We start from the raw sequence: 23400 nt of genomic DNA on the forward strand, positions 1-23400 counted from the left end.
AAAACAGATCCATGAAAAACAGACTGCAAAACACTGAAAAAGCCATACAGTCGTGTGCAGGAGGCCTAAACCAGTTTTTTTTTTTTAAAGCTAGCCCTACTCCAAATAAGGCCTCTTTCACACGAGCGTGACGGATTATGTCCGGGTGCGTTCAGTGAAACTCGCACCATTTTGCAAGCAAGTTCAGTCAGTTTTGTCTGCAATTGTGTTCAGTTTTTTCCACGCGAGTGCAATGCGTTTTTCAAGCGCATGATAAAAAACTGAAGGTATACAAACAACATCTCTTAGCAACCACCAGTGAAAAACGCATCGCATCCGCACTTGCTTGTGGATGCAATGCTTTTTTCACTGAAGACCCATTTGCATCTATGGGGCCGGGGATGCGTGAAAAACACAGAATATAGAACGTGATTGTGAGCTCCATTGGGGACAGCGAGTGATATTAATGTCTGGAAAGCGTTGCGGGATGTTTCAGCGCTATATAAGTGCATGAAATAAATACATTTATGGACCTCACTTTATGCACTAAGGCACATCATGTTGGAACAAGAAAATGCCTTCCCTAAACTGTTCTGATAATTGTCCAAAATGTCTTTGTACCCTGTAGCATTAACATTAGTCTTCACTGAAAAGAAGGAGCCTACTCGAAACCCTGAAAAACAGCCCCATGCCATTATCCTGCCTGGATAGGCCATCAATATTGAACACCTGAAAAACCTTTAATAAATATATAGGGGGTCATTTATTAAACAGAAATATGGCTAAAGTAGGCGTATTTCTGTTGCAGATTGTGGTGCAAAGGTCCTTTGCGCCACAATCTGTGACGTCTCCCTGATCACACCAGGTCTAAAAAAGTGGATGGGGAAGGGGACAGGCCCGTATTATTCATAATTTTCTACCCATGGTTTAGGTGGAGAAAATGGTCTACATGTAAGACAGCAAGGAAGCAGTCTTATATTTATCAGCGGCGGTGGATCCGACAAAGTTATGAAGAGGCCAGAGCCTCTTCATAACTCCGGCAGATCCACCGCCAGTGCAGGGCCTTATTATTTTAGACGCTGGTCTTAATAAATGTGCCCCATATTGTATACACAGAAGTAAAATTTATTGTTGTGAATTATTTTTATCAAACAATATATATTAAAAAAAATCAATAAATACCGTATTTTTCACTTTATAAGACGCATTATTTTCTCCCAAAAGTGGGAGGGAAATGGCCGTGCGTCTTATAAAGCGAATACTAGTGAGCTCTTTCATTATGGAAGCGCTCACTAGTATGCATTAGGTGCCAGGAGTTGGGAGCGAAGCGCCGCAAGCGCTTGTAGTACTCACCCTCCCCAGTCTTTCTTGCTGGGGCCGGTGCTGCACTGTCCTGACCGCGTACAGCGTCAGGACCTAGTGCACGCAGTATGACCTGACGCTGCACGCAGTCAGGTGACAGAGCAGTGCAAGCCGGGAAGACAGGGGAGCGCGACTTCTGCCTGAGGTGTAGAGGAGCCGCGGTGCAGGACAGTTAAGAGATGGTTTTAATTTTAATCTGATCTGAGGTCTGATGGGGTCTTACTATGTGGGCTGATATAAGGTCTGACATTGTGGGCTGATCGGAGGTCTGATGGGGTTCTGACATGAAGGGCTGATGTGATGTCCTGATAAGGGGGTCAGATGTGATGTCCTGATATTTATGGGGGTCTGATCTGAGGAAAAATATTTTTTATATTCTTATAAAGCAAAAAATACGGTAAATATATTTATTATATATATATTACATAAATCTCATATTTCCAAACATTGTGAACAGATAAAATAATGGAAGAATAATTTATAATTGTGTCCAAGTCACAGGTTCTGTTCCTGATTCTTCTTCCTCCTAGTTAGTTCTGAGAGCCCTTCCCGGATGTAGTAAATGGACCCCAGATCCTTCTTTTCTTCTGCTTTTGCTAATGCCTCATTAAAGAGCTTCTCTGCATCCACCAAGTTCTCTGTAGTGGGAGAACGTTACTTCTTTAGATGTACAATTAACAACAAAAGGTATAAATGGTGCAATATAGCAGAAAGGGTATGGCACAATAGGCTTGGCGCCACTTATGGGAGATACAAAGCAGTTTTTTCTCTGGATGTACTTTACATCTGCTCCTTACGGGCATAGCTATGACGAATGACCCAAGCTAGTCTGAAATCCACATTGTGTCTCATTATGAGCCTAAGGTGGCATATATCTTTCTGCAGTACCAGCTGACCATCTATTATGTGTATAGCAGTGTCCTGACGTCACCCATAAGAGAACCGCAGTTACAGGGGGACACAGTCTCACTGGCAGAACTGATCTAGGTCCACTATCACGCAGCAGCCCACCCATGCCAGCAGGGCACCTAATGATTAAGTCATCTCTGGGCCCAACAGAGGCAATGACATTGCTGCTGCCTTTATTCCCTATATAGTGCTCACTGAGCGCTATTTAGGCTGGAAAAGAGAAGACAGAAGTGGTTATAAGCTCTGATAGCTGGGCACCCTCCCTGCTCCTGCTAGGTTGCAGTAGCAGGGACATTAAACCCAAGCCGAATATTTACAATTGTGCAGATTTAGAGCCCAGGAAGACACACTCCCCTTTACTGGCGCATGGTTGCATGCTTCATCATACAAACGGATAACATATTAAGGGACATTTATCAAGACTGGTGTTCTCTTACCCCAGTCTTGATCTCCCTGTGTTGGTGCGAGATGCGCCTAATTTATTAAGAAGCAGATGCCCTGCTGTGCGCCAGAAACTGAAGACTTCAGCTATAACTTATGCCAGTTTGGCCACACAAGGCCTCAACCTCCCACTAAGAAGCCGCCCCCCCTCAACACTTTTTATTGCCACTTTGAAAAAAGCTGCAAATTATTTTACAAATACGGAGTGTGCCATAATTTGCGACTATTTTACACCACAGTAGTGCAGTAAACATTGTAGTAAATGTCCCTCATTGAGCAGTCAAATGATTATGGTTTGGCATGCGTGCGCCAACTAAACTAGTCAGTTTAAAAAGTTATTACCAACTCAAACATTTATGACATATCCACATATGGCTTAAAGGAGTTGTCCGAGATAAATCTTGGATAAGCTCCAGATTGGTCTTAAATAAAAAATCATGTTATACTTACCTCTTTCTTCAGCACCATTCTTGGCGCCACTGGTCCGATCCTGCAGCAGTGATGTAGGCAGACCACTGAGAACACTGATTGGCTGCAGCGGTCACTGGCCATATATACCGGCACAGTACCGCTGCTGTTTGCTAACAAGCAGAGGAAGGAGAACGGACTGGTGGCGTAGAGAACAACGTTGGGAGTAAGAGGTAAATACAAGATATTTTATTTTAGAGCATTAGGGCTTGTTCAAGATTTTTAATGACCTCGGACAGATAGATATGGACAGATATGCTATAAATGTCTCAACTGGGAATACCCCTTTAATCTGTGCATTAGAAGTGTTTTCACCAGCATCCAGTCTATACTATGAATACATTGTATAGTAACATATACCTTGATGTAACAGGATCGTTGCCATATTACCAAGTATCACATGCTGATTTGGGTGCTCAGTCTTTTCTGCTATTTCATGCGCTTGCTTTATATACGTATAAGCTTCATCAAAGCGGCCCTGAGCTTCCAGCACTGTAGCCAGGTCACTGAGTAAATTCACAGTCTGCATGAGACAGAACACATGATGAGAAGAACAGACTAGAAATAAATCATCATATTCATATGTTCCAGACAAGGATAGTTTTTTTTTTTACCCTATAGAAATTACAGTACTTGTGTTAATGTCTTAGGGCTCATGCACACGAGCGCGCCATGTTTTGCGGTCCGCAAACACGGATGCCAGCCGTTTGCGCTCCGCATTTTGCGGAACAGAACAGGCGGCCCATGATATTAATGCCTATTCTTGTCCGTTTTTAGGACATGTTCTATTTATTAATTTTTTTTGCAGGGACACGGAAAGGAGCAACGGATGCGGACAGCATCCTTTGCAGCCCCACTGAAGTGAATGGGTCCGCATTCAAACCGCAAAAATTGCGGCTCGGATACGGACCCAAACAACAGTCCCTTAGGCTATATTCACATCTGCGTTGTGCTGTCCGGTTTTCAGATCTGGCACAGGATCTCAAAACTGCAGTACAACGCTTCATCATGCATTCCGTTCCGGTTTGTTGCGTTCCCATGCCAGACACAAAATCACTGCAAGCAGCGTTTTTGTGTGCGGCATTGGAAATTGAACCAAAAACCATATAAGTCAATGGTGTGAGATGCTGTTTTTTAAAGACATGAAAAAACGAATCTGGCACTAAAACCAAAATGATTTGTCCGGTTTATTAATTTTCAATACAATACAACCGGATCAGTTCTGAACGGATGCAGACGGTTGTATTATTAAAATGGAAGCGTTTTACTGTGGTTTTCAGATCCCATGCCAGATCTCAAAACTGGACAGCAACATCGCAGATCTTAAATTGGCCTTAAACCAATACAGGAAAATAATTACAAGCTCATATAATGGGTTGTTAGGAGATAAAACACACTAGCTCATATTTATTAATGTGGTCTTAAAACTAGACAAGGTAAGCAGAAGATGTGCCAAATTTATCACAGTGATTCACGCAAGATCTGCTGCATCTTGCAAGACATGTTAGATACTGTTTTTCTTACACCATCTCTTGGTTATATCTCCCCTACAAAGTTCACAGTGACCCAGGCACCCGTTTTAAAAGAGTCTATGTAGGTCTCCACTATTCTCTTGAAGTTCCACTCATAAGATTCTATACCTTGCTTGCATTAAACTGGGGAGGAGCGTTACAAGGAAAGCCCTGTCCAATCCCAATGAAGCTGACCAGTTCAGGGACTGACAGACAGGGATAACCTTGTTATGCCCCTACCAAAAGTCCTTTAGGTCTCATGCACATGGCCTTGTCCCTATTGCAGTCCGCAAACCACAGATGCGTAAAATATGGACACCTTCCCTGTGCAATCTGCATTTTTCTCACTCCCATTACTAGAAATTACTATTCTTGTCCACAATATGGACAACCAATATTAGTTGGTTGCAGGATGTTATACAGCCCCTTATGCCAGTGGTACTTTATAATCAACATTATCTGATCTCTGGAGGCAATATTAATACATGCTTTAACAGAAAAGAATTCACAGACTAATACAGTCTCAAGTAAGTGATGAGGGTAAAGCCCCCTATTCCAGTAGGGAATGGTGTATTATCTGCCTCATCTCCCACTCTCTAATTATGAGATGACTCTGCTGACCCTGCCACAGTCTACAGCAGAGCTAAAAAGTAAACTACAAAACAAAAAGGCAAGGAATGTGGGCCTGATGTGTGCTCCAGTGGCCACTGTTAAGGCGTAAATATTTCATTTATTTTATACTAGCTGAAGTATATTTAATCTATTTCATTTAATGTTTGTGTGTCATTAAGGCCCCTTTTACACGGGCGAGTATTCCGCGCGGATGCGATGCGTGAGTTGAACGCATTGCACCCGCACTGAATACCGACCCATTCATTTCTATGGGGCTGTTCACATGAGCGGTGATTTTCACGCATCACTTGTGCGTTGCGTGAAAATCGCAGCATGTTCTATATTCTGCGTTTTTCACGCAACGCAGGCCCCATAGAAGTGAATGGGGTTGCGTGAAAATCGCAAGCATCCACAAGCAAGTGCGGATGTGGTGCGATTTTCACGCACGGTTGCTAGGAGACGATCGGGATGGAGACCCGATCATTATTATTTTCCCTTATAACATGGTTATAAGGGAAAATAATAGCATTCTGAATACAGAATGCATAGTAAAACATCGCTGGAGGGGTTAAAAAAAATAATAATAATAATTTAACTCACCTTAGTCCACTTGATCGCATAGCCCGGCATCTCCTTCTGTCTTCATCTGATCTCTGTGCAGCAATAGGACCTGTGGTGACGTCACTTCGGTCATCACATGATCTTTTACCATGGTGATGGATCATGTGATGACCGGAATGACGTCACCACAGGTCCTGTTGCTGCACAGAGATCAGATGAAGACAGAAGGAGATGCCGGGCTACGTGATCAAGTGGAGTAAGGTGAGTTAAATTATTTATATTTTTTTTTTTAACCCCTCCAGCGATGTTTTACTATGCATTCTGTATTCAGAATGCTATTATTTTCCTTTACAACCATGTTATAAGGGAAAATAATTCAATCTACAGAACATCGATCCCAAGCCCGAACTTCTGTGAAGAAGTTCGGGTTTGGGTACCAAACATGCGCGATTTTTCTCACGCGAGTGCAAAACGCATTACAATGTTTTGCACTCGCGCAGAAAAATCGCGGGTGTTCCCGTAACGCACCCGCACATTTTCCTGCAACGCCCGTGTGAAAGAGGCCTAAAAGATATCAACACTATCCACTATTACACTATCCACTAGTGACATCTACAGCACCCCACCCCCTTAACAGTGACCTCCACAGCCCCCACCCCTTAACACTGACCCCCCCCCAAAGTGCCCCGTCCCTTAAAATTGGACCTCCACAGCAGCCCACCCCCTTAACTTTGACCTTTAAAGCAGCCTTCCTCTTTAGCAGCGAGTTTCACAGCACGCCACCCCCTTGACAGTGACCTCCACAGGGGCCCGCCCCCTTAACAGTGGCCTTTACACTGACCTCCATAGCAGACCATCCCCTTAACTGTGACCTCCACAGCAGCCTGCCCCTAGGGTGGCCAGAGGTCCAGTTTTAGGCCGGACAGTCCAGCTTTCAGACTCCCTGTCCTCCGTCTGGCGCAGGGCCTGAACGGACACAAGGATGTCCTTTTAAACAGCTCACTTTCAGACAGCAGCACTGTGCTGTCTGAGTGTGAGCTGCAGGAAGAAAGTCACGCTCCCTCCCACCTCTGCAGCTGACAGAAGTAGATTTTTAACTTCATTTTTTCAAGGCGTGGGATGGGCGAGGCCTAACTGGATCAGGGGCGTGACTTAGCTGGACCTGGGGGCGGGGTTTCAAGTTCATCTTTTGAGGGTGGACACATTGTGGCAGGGGGCGTGTCTGGGCTCCTTCCTGCAAGAGTGACGCCCCTCTGGGCACCTTACTGGCTCATTTGCATACCAAATAAACTGGATTTTCAGAGGATAAAAACATCTATTGCTGGAACAAAGGCACATCTTGAAATAAGGTACTAAGTGCTATTAGGCCATGGCTTTACTTCAATAGCAATTACCCTGGTGACAGATTTCCTTTAAAGCTCTCCTACAGCAGTGAAGAAAAATGGCTGGGTTGTTATGGAAACCTGGAGTAAAACTGTGTATAAGCAGGCTAACGGCCTGTGAGCTTCTATTGGCTGATAAGGGTCATGTGACCAAGCTTCTATTGGCTAATGCATTTTTTGGGAATATCTGAGACCTGGTCAAAAACCTTCCCGGACACCTGATGTACCTGTGTGCCAAATTTAGTGATTGTAAATGCGACGGTGCGGATTCCTTTAGCGGACATACACACACATACACTCAGCTTTATATATTAGATAGATATTCACATTAAGAAAAATCACTGAAATTAGAAAGAAACAAACCCATAGTAGCTAAAGCCCCCAGGTTACTTCTCAAGATCTTCTCTTGTAATGTACCGTATACAGATACAAAAAGCTATGTATGCATAGTTCACATTCAGTTTAGCCATATTCACACTCACATATCGAAATACGGCTGAAATACAGGGATAACTATAGACACACAATATGGCATATTTGTCTTTATCTGGCTTCATATGTTAGAATTAATATCAACATAAAGATACATACAGAGTAAATAACTGAATTAACTAAAATTAGATCTCTAAGGGCTCAGTCATGTGGCGGATTTTGAGCATGAATTTTCGTAAAGAAAATCTGCACAGATTCCAACTCCCAGTGTTGTCAATGAGATCCACACTGCTGTTCATACGGCTGCGGATAATTTTGCATGGATTTCCAAACTGCACCAAGAAAGGAAACTGGCGGGCATCCACACACGGATTAATGCCACTGAATTGGGCTAAAACCTTGGGTGGATACACAGCATGCAAAAAGAAAAACTGCAGCAGTCACCCGAGGATCAGCCCCTGATTTTTGCTGCAGTTTTGGTTGAATTTTTTTCTGGTAGTAAAATCCACCATGTGAACATACTTAAAGGGGTTGAACCCGGACATCCCTCCATTTTCACCCCGGCAGCCCCCCTGGCATGAGCATCGGAGCAGTTGATGCTCCGATGCACTCCTTTGCCCTGCGCTAAATCGCACAGGGCAAAGCCATTTTTTGGAGATCCGGTGATGTACCGGGGCTCTCCATGGGGCTGCCAGGAACCCCGGTGATGTCACCGGCACTGATGGGCGGGATTTAGCACTGCCCTAGACAGTAAAACGGCTAGGGCAGCGCTAAAGCCCACCCATCAGAGCCGGTGACGTCACCGAACACACTGCTAGGCGGAAGTTTCCACCCGGCAGTGTGTTATTGAACACAAAAGAGCCCATGTCCTGTGCGATTTAGCGCAGGGCAAGGGAGCGCATCAGAGCATGAGATGCTACGATGCTAGCCTCAGGGGGGCTGCCTGGGTGAAAAGAAGGGTAGGTCCGGGTTCAGCTCTGACAGTGATTTTGTATTCACCTGTGGGTGCAGCTCTCCTTGTTCCTCTTTGCAGATCTGTAGGGCTCTCTCATACATGGTCTGGGCATGCAAGATCTGTGAGTTGGCTACTAGGTAACGTGCATAAGAATCCAGACTCAAGCCCAGAAGAAGCCGCGTGTTTGTCTTTTCTTCTGCTGTACAAGGAAATAAGATTATAATTTAATCAATTCTGGATTTATTAGAAAACCTAAAAGGGTAATGGAAAACCAAAGGGATAACACAAGTACTACATACTTCATACTATTCCTAGTAAATGGTCAATAAGCCGGTCATGGGCCTAACGATATTATAAGAGCTGCCTCAATGCATGGGCAGGTTGGGTCATGCAAACAGTAACGTATGCCTATGGTATGAAAGTAATGCGTTCTGGGAGATGCACCTGAGGGGTTGTACTGATTTAAAAAAAACAACATGAAGCACACCAGTCCACAAGTTCTGTGTGGTATTGCAGATCTGCCCTATTCACTTCAACGGAGGCTGAACGGAGGCAAACTGATGCATTCTGAACGGATCCTTATCCATTCAGAATGCATTGGGGCTGAACTGATCCGTTTTGGGCCGCTTGTGAGATCCTTGAAACGGATCTCGCAAGCGGACCCAGAAACGCCAGTGTGAAAGTAGCCTAATACTGTATAACCCCAATATAGCAAAAGTAGTATGATCAACTACTGCCCCAAGTAAACATATGTTCATCGGGGCAGTTATGATCTCTGGAGCGATGCCACTGTACCAACAGGGGAAAATACTAAAATGTTCATTTGACCTGGGGCCAGTCCTACTGCTAGCAGTCAACTTAAAGTGAGTGTCCACCCTTGCATTTAAATAGGATCAACCTCAGTGATAATTAATTTCTTAATATAGCTTTATAGCTGGAGATCCATTCTGGTACAGAGATCCAAGTCTTCATTAAAGACATACATTTAAGGCTGGGTTCACATCAAGTTTTTCCCATCCGTTTAACATATACAAAAAAAGTTATATGTTAAACGTCAGCCTCAGATAGATGCCAGAGAGTGGCATCCGTTCACTATAGAGTTCCATTGTAAAAAAAAGAACACGGTGTGCTGCGTTTTTGTATCCTTTTTTCTAGTGCATACATCAAACAGAGGCTTAAAACGTGATGTGAACCCACCCTAAAACATGATATGTTGGCTGTCTGCAGCCACCACTAGAGGGATCTCTGGAGCTAACTGCATACTGTTGGAGTGGAGGTCCCCAACCGGTTGTACTTTGTGAGCTACATTCAACTTTTAGTGATGGCCGGGGGCAGACATAATTCAAAAATAGAGGAGAGAATGTGGAGAAACAAAAATACCACAACATTGGAAACATTTGCTGCTAAGTATATTAGTGTGGAATGTGACAGTATCGAGACTGGTACTATTTGCTTTAGGATAGGTCTGCAATAATGTCAATTGCAATTAAATATGGTCATAACCCAGGACTCCCATGGCGAGCCACACAGTAGGGACTTGAGCCATAAGTAGTTCCAAAGTCACTTTTTGGGAACCATTACGTTGATATGCGTCGGATTTGCATATTGCAAATTGGACACATTTTACGGTAAGATTCATGGCACAAAACCAAGGCTTGCACCCTGATTTCTGCCACATATGGGCAGTTTGAAGTGAGAGGGCATTCAGCATCGTACCTGACGAGTAGAAGAGCACAGCGGCTGACATCACTGCATCAGGCCTGCTGGGTTGAGCCGAATGTGCTCTGTTCATAGGGAGAATGGGCAAGATGAATATTTATTTACACCTCAGGGCCTTCCTCACAGGTGGGCATGGAGAGAACTACTGTGTGGGGCACTAAGAGGGTATTCTACTACATAGGGACACTAAGGGGGCAATCTACTGTGAAGGGGCACTAAGGGGGGAGCATAACTATTGTTTGGAGACACTAAAGGGGCAATCTACTGTGTGTGGGCACTAAAGGGGCATAAGTACTGAGTGGGTGGGGGGTTCGATGGCAAGTGTGGGCAGTCTTGACTAGTTGTGGGTGAAGGAGGGGGGGGGGGGGGGAATGTTGGGGGGAAGTTGCTTGGAGGTGCCAGTCCCATTCTAGTTACGCCCCTGCTTAGCCTTATACATTTAACTCAATACTAAACTGAATGCAGTAAGCTGCTTAGCTCCCCTCTACTGGTGAGCTACTAGTATCCAGCATGTTTTTTTGTGTCTATGAAGCTCTGCATCAGAAAAACGAAGCTTGCAAGACTATAAAGATATATCAATCAACCAGCAAAGAATTTTCGATCTAAGAAAAGATGATAAAAGGTGGAGATTTACATGCCAGCTACTAAAATACATATAATTATAGATAGAGGTAAAAAACTAGATTTTTGTACTTACTGTCAAATCTGTTTCTCTTCCGTTCATTGGGGGGGGGGGGGGGGGGGGTATAGCTACTGCCACTAGGAGGCGACACTAAGCAAAAAAAAGTGTTAGCTCCTCCTCTCAGCTATATCCCTCCTGCAGAAACTGAGCTAATCAGTTTGTACAAAAGCAGTAGGAGCAGTCAGGAGAAGCCAACAGCAAATTAAAAAAAAGGAAGAAAACCGGGGATGGGTCATCCTGAAGAACCAGAAGGAACCATCTAGGAGAACCAGTAATGTACATACAGGGTGGGAGCTGTGTCCCCCAATGAACGGGAGAGAAACAGATTTTACGGTAAGTACAAAAATCTAGCTTTCTGATCCATATAATTGGGGAAAACGGTCTTGACCTTGGGACGTTCCAGAGCAGTCCCCAGAGTGAGTCATAAACGAAGAAGCCATCCTGCCAATCCAAGGACCGCTTTCTGCAAAACACTACGCCCCAGAGAAGTGTCAGAAGATGCAAAGGTGTACACTCTGTAAAACTTGGAAAAGTGTGCCCAGACGACCAGGCAGCCGCCCTGCATCCCTGAAGGGCCGAAGCCCCATGATGTACTGCCCAACCATTGCCCGAACAAAATGAGCAGTAACACGGAAGGGTGGAGCCCGTCCACTGATACGGTACGCGTCCATAATAACCAAACAAATCCATCGGAAATGGAAACTTTGGAGACAGCCAGCCTTCGTCTCGGTCCCTCCGGAATGACGAATAATGAATCCGTCCGTCGGAAAGAGGAACGTCTGAAATAGATAGATGCGAATCCAAACCAGATGCCCGCTGATGATGTAGGGCGACCGACAGGCAAGAGCCTCTAGATCCGACACCCTACGGATGGAAAAGACTGCCACCAAAAAGGCCACCTTGCAGGACAGGAAGCGAAGGGATACCTGCTGCAAAGGCTCAAACTGAGAGGACTGCAGAGCGCTGAGTACCAGATTAAGGTCCCAAGGATTCAATGGAAACCGGTAAGGGGGTGCAGCGTGCACCTTTCCCCCCTGCAGAAAGGTCCGAACCGCAGAAAGGAAAGCCAAATTCCGCTCAAAAAGAATGATGTCTAGATATCAAGGGCCAAAGAACTGCAGATGTGACAAAACTTGCCCCCTGTAACGGCATACAAGGGAATGCTCCAAACTCTGAACGGAACCTCACAAATAGCTGCTAGCAGAATAGGAAACGCACCCAAGCGGCTTACACTCCTAGCAATCAGTCTCTAACAGCATACAGTGAATCCCCCCAAGAACGAGACGAGGCTCTGTGTTGAGGGTCAAGCAGTGGTCACCCAGAGCTGTGTGTTTATTGTTCTTATATAACATTGTTACACACTAGTACCACCCACAGGGTTTTGTAAAAACAACCAATAAACAAGTACAATACAGTAAAACACTCCCACACAAAATCCTCCCCTCTGCCTGTGATACAATTACCTTACACAATGGGTTGATGTAATTATCACAGGCAGGAGAATACACAATGTCTTCTGTCCTGGAGACAACCGAGGAGTAATTCAATTATCTCTCAGGACAAAGGGAAATCGCCAATACCACGTGGAGACAATAGGACAGACATCACTACTCAAATATACAATGTCCCAACCATTACAGTAAACATAGACATTTAACATATCCCCAGATGGCTTGGATCTGAGCGCTCAATATATCCAAACAGCGCTCAGATGCCACAAACACAGTCAAATCGCCATGGGGTTTAAGTTTAGCATGGGCTGATGAGAGGGCCCATAATCCTGGGGCAAGAGGCAGGCAACCAGGCTTCTCCACCACCCAGTGGCGAGGTTGGTTTCGCCACACCCCCCATGGGGAAGGAAGTAGGGATAAGAAATTCTGCCTACAGAATGGCATGGGAACTATGTTCAGACAGACCAAATAGCTCCAAGGGTTAATAATATATAAACTTTTTTTTATTTTTATATACAGCTCAATTCTAACCAAGCAGACCTAAGGGAACTGCACCCACATCCATCTGTACTAATGACCAGCACTGTAAGCCTCAGCAGAGAGCCCAGAAGCACTTTCCTCAGCACAGTAGTACTGAGGCAAGAAAGGGATTAAGCAGAAGGCAGGGGCAGAGCTTATTGGCAGCTGGCGGGGCTAGAGAAAATACTACACCAGGTTGGACTCTCGACAACACATCCTGCTTAGCTTCCAAATGCACATGCAGGTTAATCACCAGATTACTAGGGCATTTCTCTTAGGAAACAACCTAATAACACACTGAGCCATTATAGAAAGTCTGGGAATAAGCAGAAGTCTCCCCCCCTTCCTGGGGAAGAGACACCTGCCAAAACTGAGGCCTCAGGTGGAGGTAAGTAGGCCTCAATGGGGGATATTCACATGAAAAAACCTGGAGCTGGAAGGAGGGAGGAGGAATGGGGGCCTTGGGGACTGAGAGAATACTCAGCTTGGTCGCCATCTTCGGTATGTTACCCCTTGGTGAGGGTAGCTACACCGGTAACAGAGGAGACTTTGGCGGAGACCAGACCTGGTGACCCGAAAGCTGGCGGGAGACAGAGGTTTTTACAGGAACCTCTGGTCCTCCTTGCCTTCTAGAGACTGGGAACGTGCAGCAGGCTTAGGGACCCCATGGACTCCTGTCTCGCGGGAACGCAGGCCGCTTGGAGACTGCCCTCAGCCCAGCTAAAGGAAAGAAAAAGAGAAAAATGTTAAAGAATGAAAATAAAAAATTCAGCAGACCTGCAAAGAAGGGAGGTCTACCTCCTACGGACACTAAGCTAAAACTGATCAGCTCAGTGTCTGCAGGAGGGATATAGCTGAGAGGAGGAGCCAACACTTTTTTTTGCTTAGTGTCCCCTCCTAGTGGCAGCATCTATATTCAAGGTCAGGACTGTGTCCCCCAATGAACGGAAGAGAAACAGATGATACGGATGAGAAAGGAACTTTCTTTCCTGGTGATACCAAAATAAATAAATAAATAAATAAATAATTTAGTCTATTCTCTATAACTACTGCTTGCAGCACTGAACACAATCTTGTAATACAAGCAGGTTCATATGTAAAATAAATTCCTCTCACCTGTCAGGATCTCCTCAGGCAAATCTTTTTCCTTCTCAATCTTTTCATTCAGGCTTATGATGCAGAACTGGAATCCTTCTAGCGCCAAATCTTTCCTATGGGAGATAATGCAATCTGTGAGATTTAATGTAAAGTGGACCTGTCAGAGAGGTCATCTGGGGTAGAGGAGTCTACTGTTCATCATACAGTCCGTGTCTGCACCTAGAGACATCACAGACATCAGGGAACAGTGGGTTCTGCTGTGTGATTTCCATGGATGGGGATGCTGCTGCTGTTGGGTCCACCCTCTTTTACCTTTATCATTGTTGTTCAGACACACAATAAATCATTTTTAATTTGACTTCTGGTACCCACATCAATTCTGAGAATGAGGAGGCTGCAGAGCTGGTTCAGTGCTGCATCCACTTCTGAGTTTAACCTGCACAAGGTGCCCCTGACCACCCAGCTGTTTTGGGAATTGCGGCCAGCTCATTTACTTGCCGCCATTTTCAGTTATAAATTTCATCATTCCTTCAGTTTACTTAAAGTCGGACAACCATTTACATTTGGAGGTTTATTTCAGTGCCAGAAAAAAAAAAAAAAGCTGTAAAAAAAAATATAACTGAATTTATACTCACCTGACCAATCCAATGCCGCTGTCTTTCTGATGGTGGCGGGGTCTCCGCTGCGCTCCACTTCCTGCTCCTGTTCTCAACATGGCAGGAAATGGCTGTGCATGCTGTTCAGTTAGTTACTGGCGGGCGGGTTATCACTGCAGACAGTGACTGGCTGAGGACAGTGGGGACCCTGACACTGTCAGAATGCAGCGGCAGGGGATCGGTGAAGTGAATATAAAATGTATTGCTTTACACAGCTTGTACAGCCCGTGGGACAGCTTTTTTATTGCGCTGAAATAAACTTTTTAAATGTAAATGGTTGTCCAACTTGAAGTAGACTATAGGCATGATGAAACTGCTGAAAATGACAGCAAGTAAAAGATTGGGCTGCAATTCCCGAAACAGCTGGGTGACCTGGAGCGCTGTTGTGCAGGGGAAACTTGGAAATGAACGCAGCACTGAACCAGCTCTGCAGCCTGCTCATTCTCAGGATTGATATAGGTACCCGAGGTCAGACCCCCCACAGATAACAGGTGGCATATCCTATCAATATAACATTATGAGATAGAAAAGCCCTTTAAAAGGGGCAGTCCCATAATCAACACTTATTCACAGTATCATTTTGTTATCTATGTGTGCAAAGGATTCCCGTTCTTGTGATCAGTGGTGTGATGTTGTGCTTTTTCATAAGAACACAGTATTATCTAATGATATTATAGCCAAAATGAATGCTCATTGCCTTTAAGAGGAAATCAGCTTGAACCAAAGTTCTGTTATGTGGCTGAAAAGACCAAGATGAGTTCATGGCAAGTTCAGTTTGTATAAGAGTTATAGTGAATATAAAGTAGGGCTGCACGATATGGGAATTTTGTGCGATTGCGATAACGATGTGCGATGCAATATTTTAAGGGAATTGTGCTAGAGGTCTATTTGCTTGGATTTTCCCATAAGAGCCGCTGACGCGGCTGGGTATGACATAGTTATGGGGGATCTGTGGATGGCGCTGTTATGTGGGGGATCTGTGGATGACGCTGTTATGTGGGGGATCTGTGGATGACGCTGTTATGTGGGGGATCTGTGGATGACGCTGTTATGTGGGGGATCTGTGGAGGACGCTGTTATGTGGGGGATCTGTGGATGACGCTGTTATGTGGGGGATCTGTGGAGGACGCTGTTATGTGGGAGACCTGTGGAGGACGCTGTTATGTGGGAGATCTGTGGAGGACGCTGTTATGTGGGAGATCTGCGGAGGACGCTGTTATGTGGGAGATCTGCGGAGGACGCTGTTATGTGGGAGATCTGCGGAGGACGCTGTTATGTGGGGGATCTGTGGAGGACGCTGTTATGTGGGGGACCTGCGGAGGACACTGTTATGGGGGACCTGCGGAGGACACTGTTATGGGGGACCTGCGGAGGACACTGTTATGGGGGACCTGCGGAGGACACTGTTATGGGGGACCTGCGGAGGACACTGTTATGGGGGACCTGCGGAGGACACTGTTATGGGGGACCTGCGGAGGACACTGTTATGGGGGACCTGCGGAGGACACTGTTATGGGGGACCTGCGGAGGACACTGTTATGGGGGACCTGCGGAGGACACTGTTATGGGGGACCTGCGGAGGACACTGTTATGGGGGACCTGCGGAGGACACTGTTATGGGGGACCTGCGGAGGACACTGTTATGGGGGACCTGCGGAGGGCACTGTTATGGGGGACCTGCGGAGGGCACTGTTATGGGGGACCTGCGGAGGGCACTGTTATGGGGGACCTGCGGAGGGCACTGTTATGGGGGACCTGCGGAGGGCACTGTTATGGGGGACCTGCGGAGGGCACTGTTATGGGGGGACCTGCGGAGGGCACTGTTATGGGGGGGACCTGCGGAGGGCACTGTTATGGGGGGGACCTGCGGAGGGCACTGTTATGGGGGACCTGCGGAGGGCACTGTTATGGGGGACCTGTGGAGGGCACTGTTATGGGGGACCTGTGGAGGGCACTGTTATAGGGGATGTGTGCTATGACACATGGGGCCACGAGGGGGGCCAGCATAAGACACACATATAGCATCTTATGCTGGTCCCCCTCATGGCCCCATGTGTCCCTTCATGTGTTAACTCTCCTATTCATAAAATGGCCAGCCTCTGTACTTTCACTATGAATGCACTCACACTGCAGAGAGCGGCAGAGAGCGAGCCGGCCGGCGCATGACTGACGTCACTGGCACGCTCCTCCCACTTAATTCAGGAAGCAGGAGCGTGACTAAGTGACGTCAGTCCCGCGCCGGCCGGCTGCCTCGCTCGCTCCCGCTCGTCGCTGCAGTGCATGCATTCATTGTGAAAGTAAGTACAGAGGCTGTAATAGGACAGAGGACTTTTTTTTATCAATAGGGGCCCCTTCATATATAATAATCGCGGCATTTTCGGCTCGGCCGAATCGCCAAACCGCATTTGCCGATTATCGCGATTCGATTACTTTTGCGATATATCGTGCAGCCCTAATATAAAGGACATTGTATTTTAAAAGTTATTGCTAAAAGATATGGGTTTATCTATGGGGAGTATACTAACTTCTCCAGACATGTCTGTCTGAAGGGAACAATGTTTGTTTCATGGCTGAGCCATGACAAGATAAGAATTTATATCCTTAAGACACATCTGGTGTGTGATGTCTATTCATATATTCATAAGTATTCATGTGTGCATTTATTTACCGTGTTTCTCCGAAAATAAGACATCCTCCGAAAATAAGACCTACTTCCAGTTTTGCCTCTCGCTGTAATATAAGGCATCCCCCCGAAAATAAGACCTCCCCGATAATAAGGCCCCCCCGGAATATAAGGCCCCCGGAGCTACTGTAAGGTGCCTGACTCCTCTGGACCGTAGCGGCGGCGCACAGTTCACTGATTGGCCGCAGCGCAGCCAGAGCTGTTCAGGCAGTGCGAGGGCTCTTTAAATCAGAGAGCCCGCGCCGCCGCCAGGACAAGCTGCCGCCTGCTGCTCGCTCTGCCCTGACGGAGTCTGGCTGACTCACAATTAGACAGTGAGTGAGTCGCTCAGGGCAGGAGTCGGGCACATTGTGTGGAATCTGGCCGGCACGGACAAACAGGGGTGATTGAGGGGGGGGGGGGGGAATGTCTGATAAAGTGGTGGGGGATGTCTGGTGAAGGTGGGAGGGGGGGAGAGACGAAATAATCCACTGTCCGCTGGCACAGGGGAGGGGGATCACTTAAAATGACACAGGGGAATCAAAATGACACAGGAGGATCAGAAGGGGGTACTAAAATGGTAATCCCCCCCTCTGATTCTCCTGTGCCATTTTGATTCCCCCCTCTGATCCCCCTGTGTCATGGAAAAATAAGACATCCCTGAAAATAAGACCTAGCGCATCTTTGGGAGCAACAATTAATATAAGACACGGTCTTATTTTTGGGGAAACAGGGTAGCTTTTTAGTATGAACATATCAATAATTCATGTATAATATGAAATATTGATATATATTATAACCAAGTATTAAAGGTATACTTTATGCTATCTATGGTTTTCTACAAATAGAAGTTTCTCAGAAGAAATAATGTTATTCCAGGCGTCGTTACTCAATAGCTTGGACAGTTAGATATACAAACCCACGGTGCAAGTGTAAGGCCCATTGTATTTCTTATCAAGCCCATAAATTCAGGAGTCTGGGAGAATCATGATGGTCCCAGTAAGTCTGGAAAGATTACTTTAGAGTGTCAAAGAAGCATCCCTCCTCTTTGAAATAGGTTGAGAAAGGTTATGTTACAACAGTGCCATCTGGAGGCAGATGGACAATTTTATATTATTTTACCATTTGTTTTATACCATGTCAAGGGTTAATATGACATCATTATGTTATTAGCATACGAATACACCCACCTTACCTGACTGGAAATCCCTAATCCAGAAGTGGATGATTCTTAGATAAGGTGGGGGATAATTACTCGTGATCAGGGCTCACAATCAAAACCAAAATAAACTCAAAAAGAAAACTCCCCACAAGAAAAATATACCAAAAGAAACTTGGATTATTTTTTTGACTACTAGGAAAGTTCTTGAGAACTGGTCCCATCTGAAACTCTGTCTACCTTTGACCCGGTAACGTATATTGTACTTATTGCTCGTGATATTAATAAGATATTTCTCTCGGTATATAGCCAAAAGTCCCCATACTCTGGGAATATATAGTGTTAGGCGCCTCCATAATGCTGATTATTCCCTTAGCAAAGATGCATATTGCTAATGGAAGATCTGATATTATTTGAAAAGAGGACTAATAAACCCTTGGAAGTTATTTTCCGTAGTCTGATTGCCGAGCTGAATATTTTATATTAATATCATATATTTTTGATTGGTCATAGGGAAACAGAGTCAAGGGATAACATTTATTCCTACTGTATAATCCGTGTTTTGTTATAGCCTGTCTGATAAACAGAAGATCCTAAGTTTCTCCTGGTATATAAATTATTGGACTGTTTGTTAAAAGTATAACATAAGCATGTTGTCATAAGTAACTTAAAGGGTTGTCTGAGTTATTTTTTTGTTCTATGTTCCTAACTGGGCAGGGGCGTAACTAGAAGTGACTGGGCCCCACAGCAATTTTTTGTATGGGGCCCCCCACCCCGCGCACTTTGCAACTCAGGTGCCAGGGGGGACTGTACACTGAGGTTGGGGGGGGGGGGGGGGGGGGGGGGGAGAGACCAACTCACTGTGAACTGGCTATATACTATTTCAGTTACATGTCCTACCTCAGGAGATGCGAGCAAAAGGACCTTTCATGATGTCAGGAGCACGTCATCAGCCACATGAGTGGGCGGAGTCAGGCTTCGGGCTGTGCTGGAGATTGTGTTGCTGCTCACATTTGGTCACACAGGGGGCGGTGTTTGGTGATGGACAGGCCAGGCCCCCAATAGTAGCTGCACTGTATATGAAGGGGCCTGGCCTGAAAAACTCACACTGCTGGGCGCCGGGCCCTTTGTCAGCCCGGGCCCCGAAGCAGCTGCTTCCCCTGTAGTTACGCCACTGTAACTGGGCAAATATAACAGCTTTCCAATTAACTCACTTTATCTCCAGTGGCTGGTTTCTCAGATTTCACTGAGGGTCACATGACCTGTGATGTCAGCTTCTCTCCCTGCTCTGATAAACTTTGTTTACAACTGTGCTGGGAAGAAGTCACTGTGCTGGCCACACCCCCTTCACTGCCGTCTTCTCTGTCCTAGGATTCTTAACCCCTTCGGCTGCACACACTGGGTATCTGCTGCAGCAGTGACAATTCTGGGCACAGGAGCTGAAGGACTAGAGAGAGCATTGCACAAGAAGGTAGGGGGAAGATCCTGTGTGTATTAGCAGTGTCATTATACAGCTGGGACTTGTAGTCCTACACATACAACATGCTGCAGAGTCTCCCAGCAGGCAGACATGTCACTCAGGGCAGCTCTTGTATTTACTCCCTTAGCAGTGCAGGGGGAGGGGCAGAGATCGTTTTTATTGCATGTAAAATAAGGGCCAGAAAAGAACCAGGGAAATGAGGAAATATATATATTTTTTTTGCATAAAACTTGCTTAGCTAAGGGCTCTTTCACACTTGCGTTGTCCGGATCCGGCGTGCACTCCATTTGCCGGAGGTGCCCGCCGGATCCGGAAAAACGCAAGTGAACTGAAAGCATTTGAAGACGGATCCGTCTTCAAAATGCGTTCAGTGTTACTATGGCAGCCAGGACGCTATTAAAGTCCTGGTTGCCATAGTAGTAGTGGGGAGCGGGGGAGCAGTATACTTACAGTCCGTGCGGCTCCCGGGGCGCTCCAGAATGACGTCAGAGCGCCCCATGCGCATGGATGACGTGTCTATGTGATCACGTGATCCATGCGCCTGGGGCGCCCTGACGTCACTCTGGAGCGCCCGGGGAGCCGCACGGACGGTAAGTATACTGCTCCCCCGCTCCCCACTACACTTTACCATGGCTAGTGTCTTTAGTGTCCCGGCAGCCCTGGTAACCACTCTGAAAAAGCTAAACGTCGGATCCGGCAATGCGCCGAAACGACGTTTAGCTTAAGGCCGGATCCGGATCAATGCCTTTCAATGGGCATTAATTCCGGATCCGGCCTTGCGGCAAGTGTTCAGGATTTTTGGCCGGAGCAAAAAGCGCAGCATGCTGCGGTATTTTCTCCGGCCAAAAAACGTTCCGTTCCGGAACTGAAGACATCCTGATGCATCCTGAACGGATTTCTCTCCATTCAGAATGCATTAGGATAAAACTGATCAGGATTCTTCCGGCATAGAGCCCCGACGACGGAACTCTATGCCGGAAGAAAAGAACGCAGGTGTGAAAGAGCCCTTAGTTATATATTGCTCCCCATCAGATTTTCAGTGCTATATTTGTTTTTTTCATAACTCGGACAACCCCTTTAAAGCATATATTGGGTATTATTTTACAGCTTCATTGTCTTTGCAATTGTATTGATTTTATATTCCTGTTTTTTATTGTGTATAATAAATTACATATATACTTTTGCATAGACAATTGTCCCTTTGTTTCACTGCTTGCACAAATCAAATTAAGATACTCGATAAAAGAACTTAGAGGCGATTATGTCCGCCTGAAGGATCATATCATTTTTTATATATATATATATATATATATTTTTTTTTATCCTCTCTTTTATATGAAGATTCTTTTTATATAGAAGATATTCGACAGTGAATAAGTGATAAGTGTTGATTATGGGCCAACCCCTACCCCATGTAAATGGTTACATTTTCCCCCCTGGCTGAAAATAAGTAAGCAAAGAGAGACTTACTGGTTGAGGGCAGCGTAGATACTGGCCAGTTTCAGTGAAATCTCAATAAATGAATTTTCATCCTGTGAGAACAACAAAAATGCTTCAATAATAATCTTTGGAACACTACAAGAAAAAAAAAAAACATTTGATTTAAGATCTGTACTGAAAAGTTTCAGTTTTAAACAAAAGTAACTAAAAGCCATCAGGGGAACATTCAGCAAAATCATACAACTCTTCAGGGAAGAATACTGGACGAGAGGGCAGGTACAAGAGGAAAAGAAAAGAAGTCGACAGTAGAAAATGGTGCACATGGGAGCACGCCTAGTCATAAATAATTAAAGGGGTTGTCTCACTTCAGCATGTGGCATTTATGTAGAGAAGGGAAAAACCCCTGTCAGGCGGATGTCAATTACACCCTATAAGAGGAAAAACTCCTTCCCGACTCCAAATAATTCCCTGGATCCGCTCCCTTTCCCCAGAAATGTAGTTACCAACAACCTGTGCTATTTTTTTACATTCAAGAAAGGCATCCAGGCTCCCCTTGAACTTGTGCTATGTGTCATCCATCATAATATCTTGTGGCAGAGAGGACCATTGTCTCACTGCTCGTGCCGTAAAGAATCCTGTCTTTGCTGATGGTGAAACTTTCATTAGAAAGACATCTGTACTGCCCATTCATATATTGTAATCAGATCTCCTAAGCTGTCTTTTTTTCAAACTGAATACCAGAAGACATTTAGTAACCTGTCTTGGTATTGCAGTCTACCCGTTCCCTTAAAGGGGTTGTGTCACTTCAGAAAATAGCATTTGCAGCGTTTTGGTGTCCGCCTGACGATGCGGAGGCAAACGGATCCGTTTTGACTGACACAATGCAAAACGGATCCGCCCCCCATTGACTTTCAATGGTGTTCAAGACGGATCCGTTTGGCCAATGTTAAAGATAATACAAACGAATCCATTCTGAATGGATGCATGCGGTTGTATTATCGGTGCAGATCTGTATCTGCAGATACACGACGGATCCGTACCAAATGCAAGTGTGAAAGTAGCCTTATTGTTTCCATTCTGATTTTTTTTTTACACTAGGAATTTGTTCAGATTCTTTAGATTTAAAATAACCCTGTATGTTCCATCCAGCTTTTTTTTTTACCAAAAACAAAGGGCAATAGAACCCCTTGCCTCTCTCTGCTATGGGAAACTGGACAAACTACTTCCTTGAGTAAGAGGGAAAATACATCCGACTGTAAAATCTACCTTCTTTCCCTATTTTTGGGGCAGACTGGATGAAAAAATCTTTTGGACGAGAAAGGAACTCCAGTCAGAATTCGTCTTTTATTACACTTAAAATCTATTTGTTCTGGGAAACAGATTCCCAGGCTGGAAGGAAGCGAGGCAATCTTCCTCCCACTTGACTTCTAGCGTCATTGGGGTTTGTCTTTTGGTCTGTTGTCCTGAGTCTTAAACAGAAAACCCCCAGGCTTCTTAGAGAATCTGTCTCTTTCGCTTCTAGTACTTTGCCTACTTCTCTGCCTTTTAAAAGTGGCCTGACGTTTACGAAAAAAGGATTCTTCTGGGGAACCGGAAACTTCTTGTTGCCCAAAGCTCTCTCTAAAGATGTCATCAATAGAGGAGCCAAACAGTCTAGAACCTTCACATGGGAGAGAGCAAAGTGTAGACTTTGAGCCCTGATCCCCTTTCCAAGACCTGAGCCAGACAGCCCGCATAGCTGCATTTGACATGCCCGCAGCTCTGGCGGAAAAACGCACTACGTCAGTGGAGGCGTCTGCCAAAAATCTGCCGCCTTGTGGAAGGTTCGGAGGGAGGCAAGTAAATCTTCTCTTGGTGTCTTATCTCTAACATGAGATTCTTACTGACCCAGCCATAACCTTAATGGCCTAGAGACCCACGAG

General features: G+C 45.5%; 1 protein-coding gene across 1 annotated transcript in view; it reads right to left on the reverse strand.

Annotated features, from left to right (window-relative positions):
* Positions 1 to 1668: 1668 nt before the first annotated feature.
* The window catches only part of TTC19 (tetratricopeptide repeat domain 19), a 32607-nt gene continuing 10875 nt past the window's right edge, over positions 1669 to 23400 (reverse strand). Inside the window, exons 6-10 of the mRNA XM_040423373.1 lie at positions 21509 to 21570; positions 14100 to 14194; positions 8657 to 8811; positions 3520 to 3682; positions 1669 to 1979 (exon numbers count right to left, since the gene is read on the reverse strand). Of these exons, the coding sequence (XP_040279307.1) occupies positions 1837 to 1979; positions 3520 to 3682; positions 8657 to 8811; positions 14100 to 14194; positions 21509 to 21570 (618 nt within the window). The 3' untranslated portion in view covers positions 1669 to 1836. The remainder of the gene's footprint in view (positions 1980 to 3519; positions 3683 to 8656; positions 8812 to 14099; positions 14195 to 21508; positions 21571 to 23400) is intronic.

Source organism: Bufo bufo, chromosome 3 (genome assembly GCF_905171765.1).
Source record: "Bufo bufo chromosome 3, aBufBuf1.1, whole genome shotgun sequence".
Classification (NCBI taxonomy): Eukaryota; Metazoa; Chordata; class Amphibia; order Anura; family Bufonidae; genus Bufo; species Bufo bufo.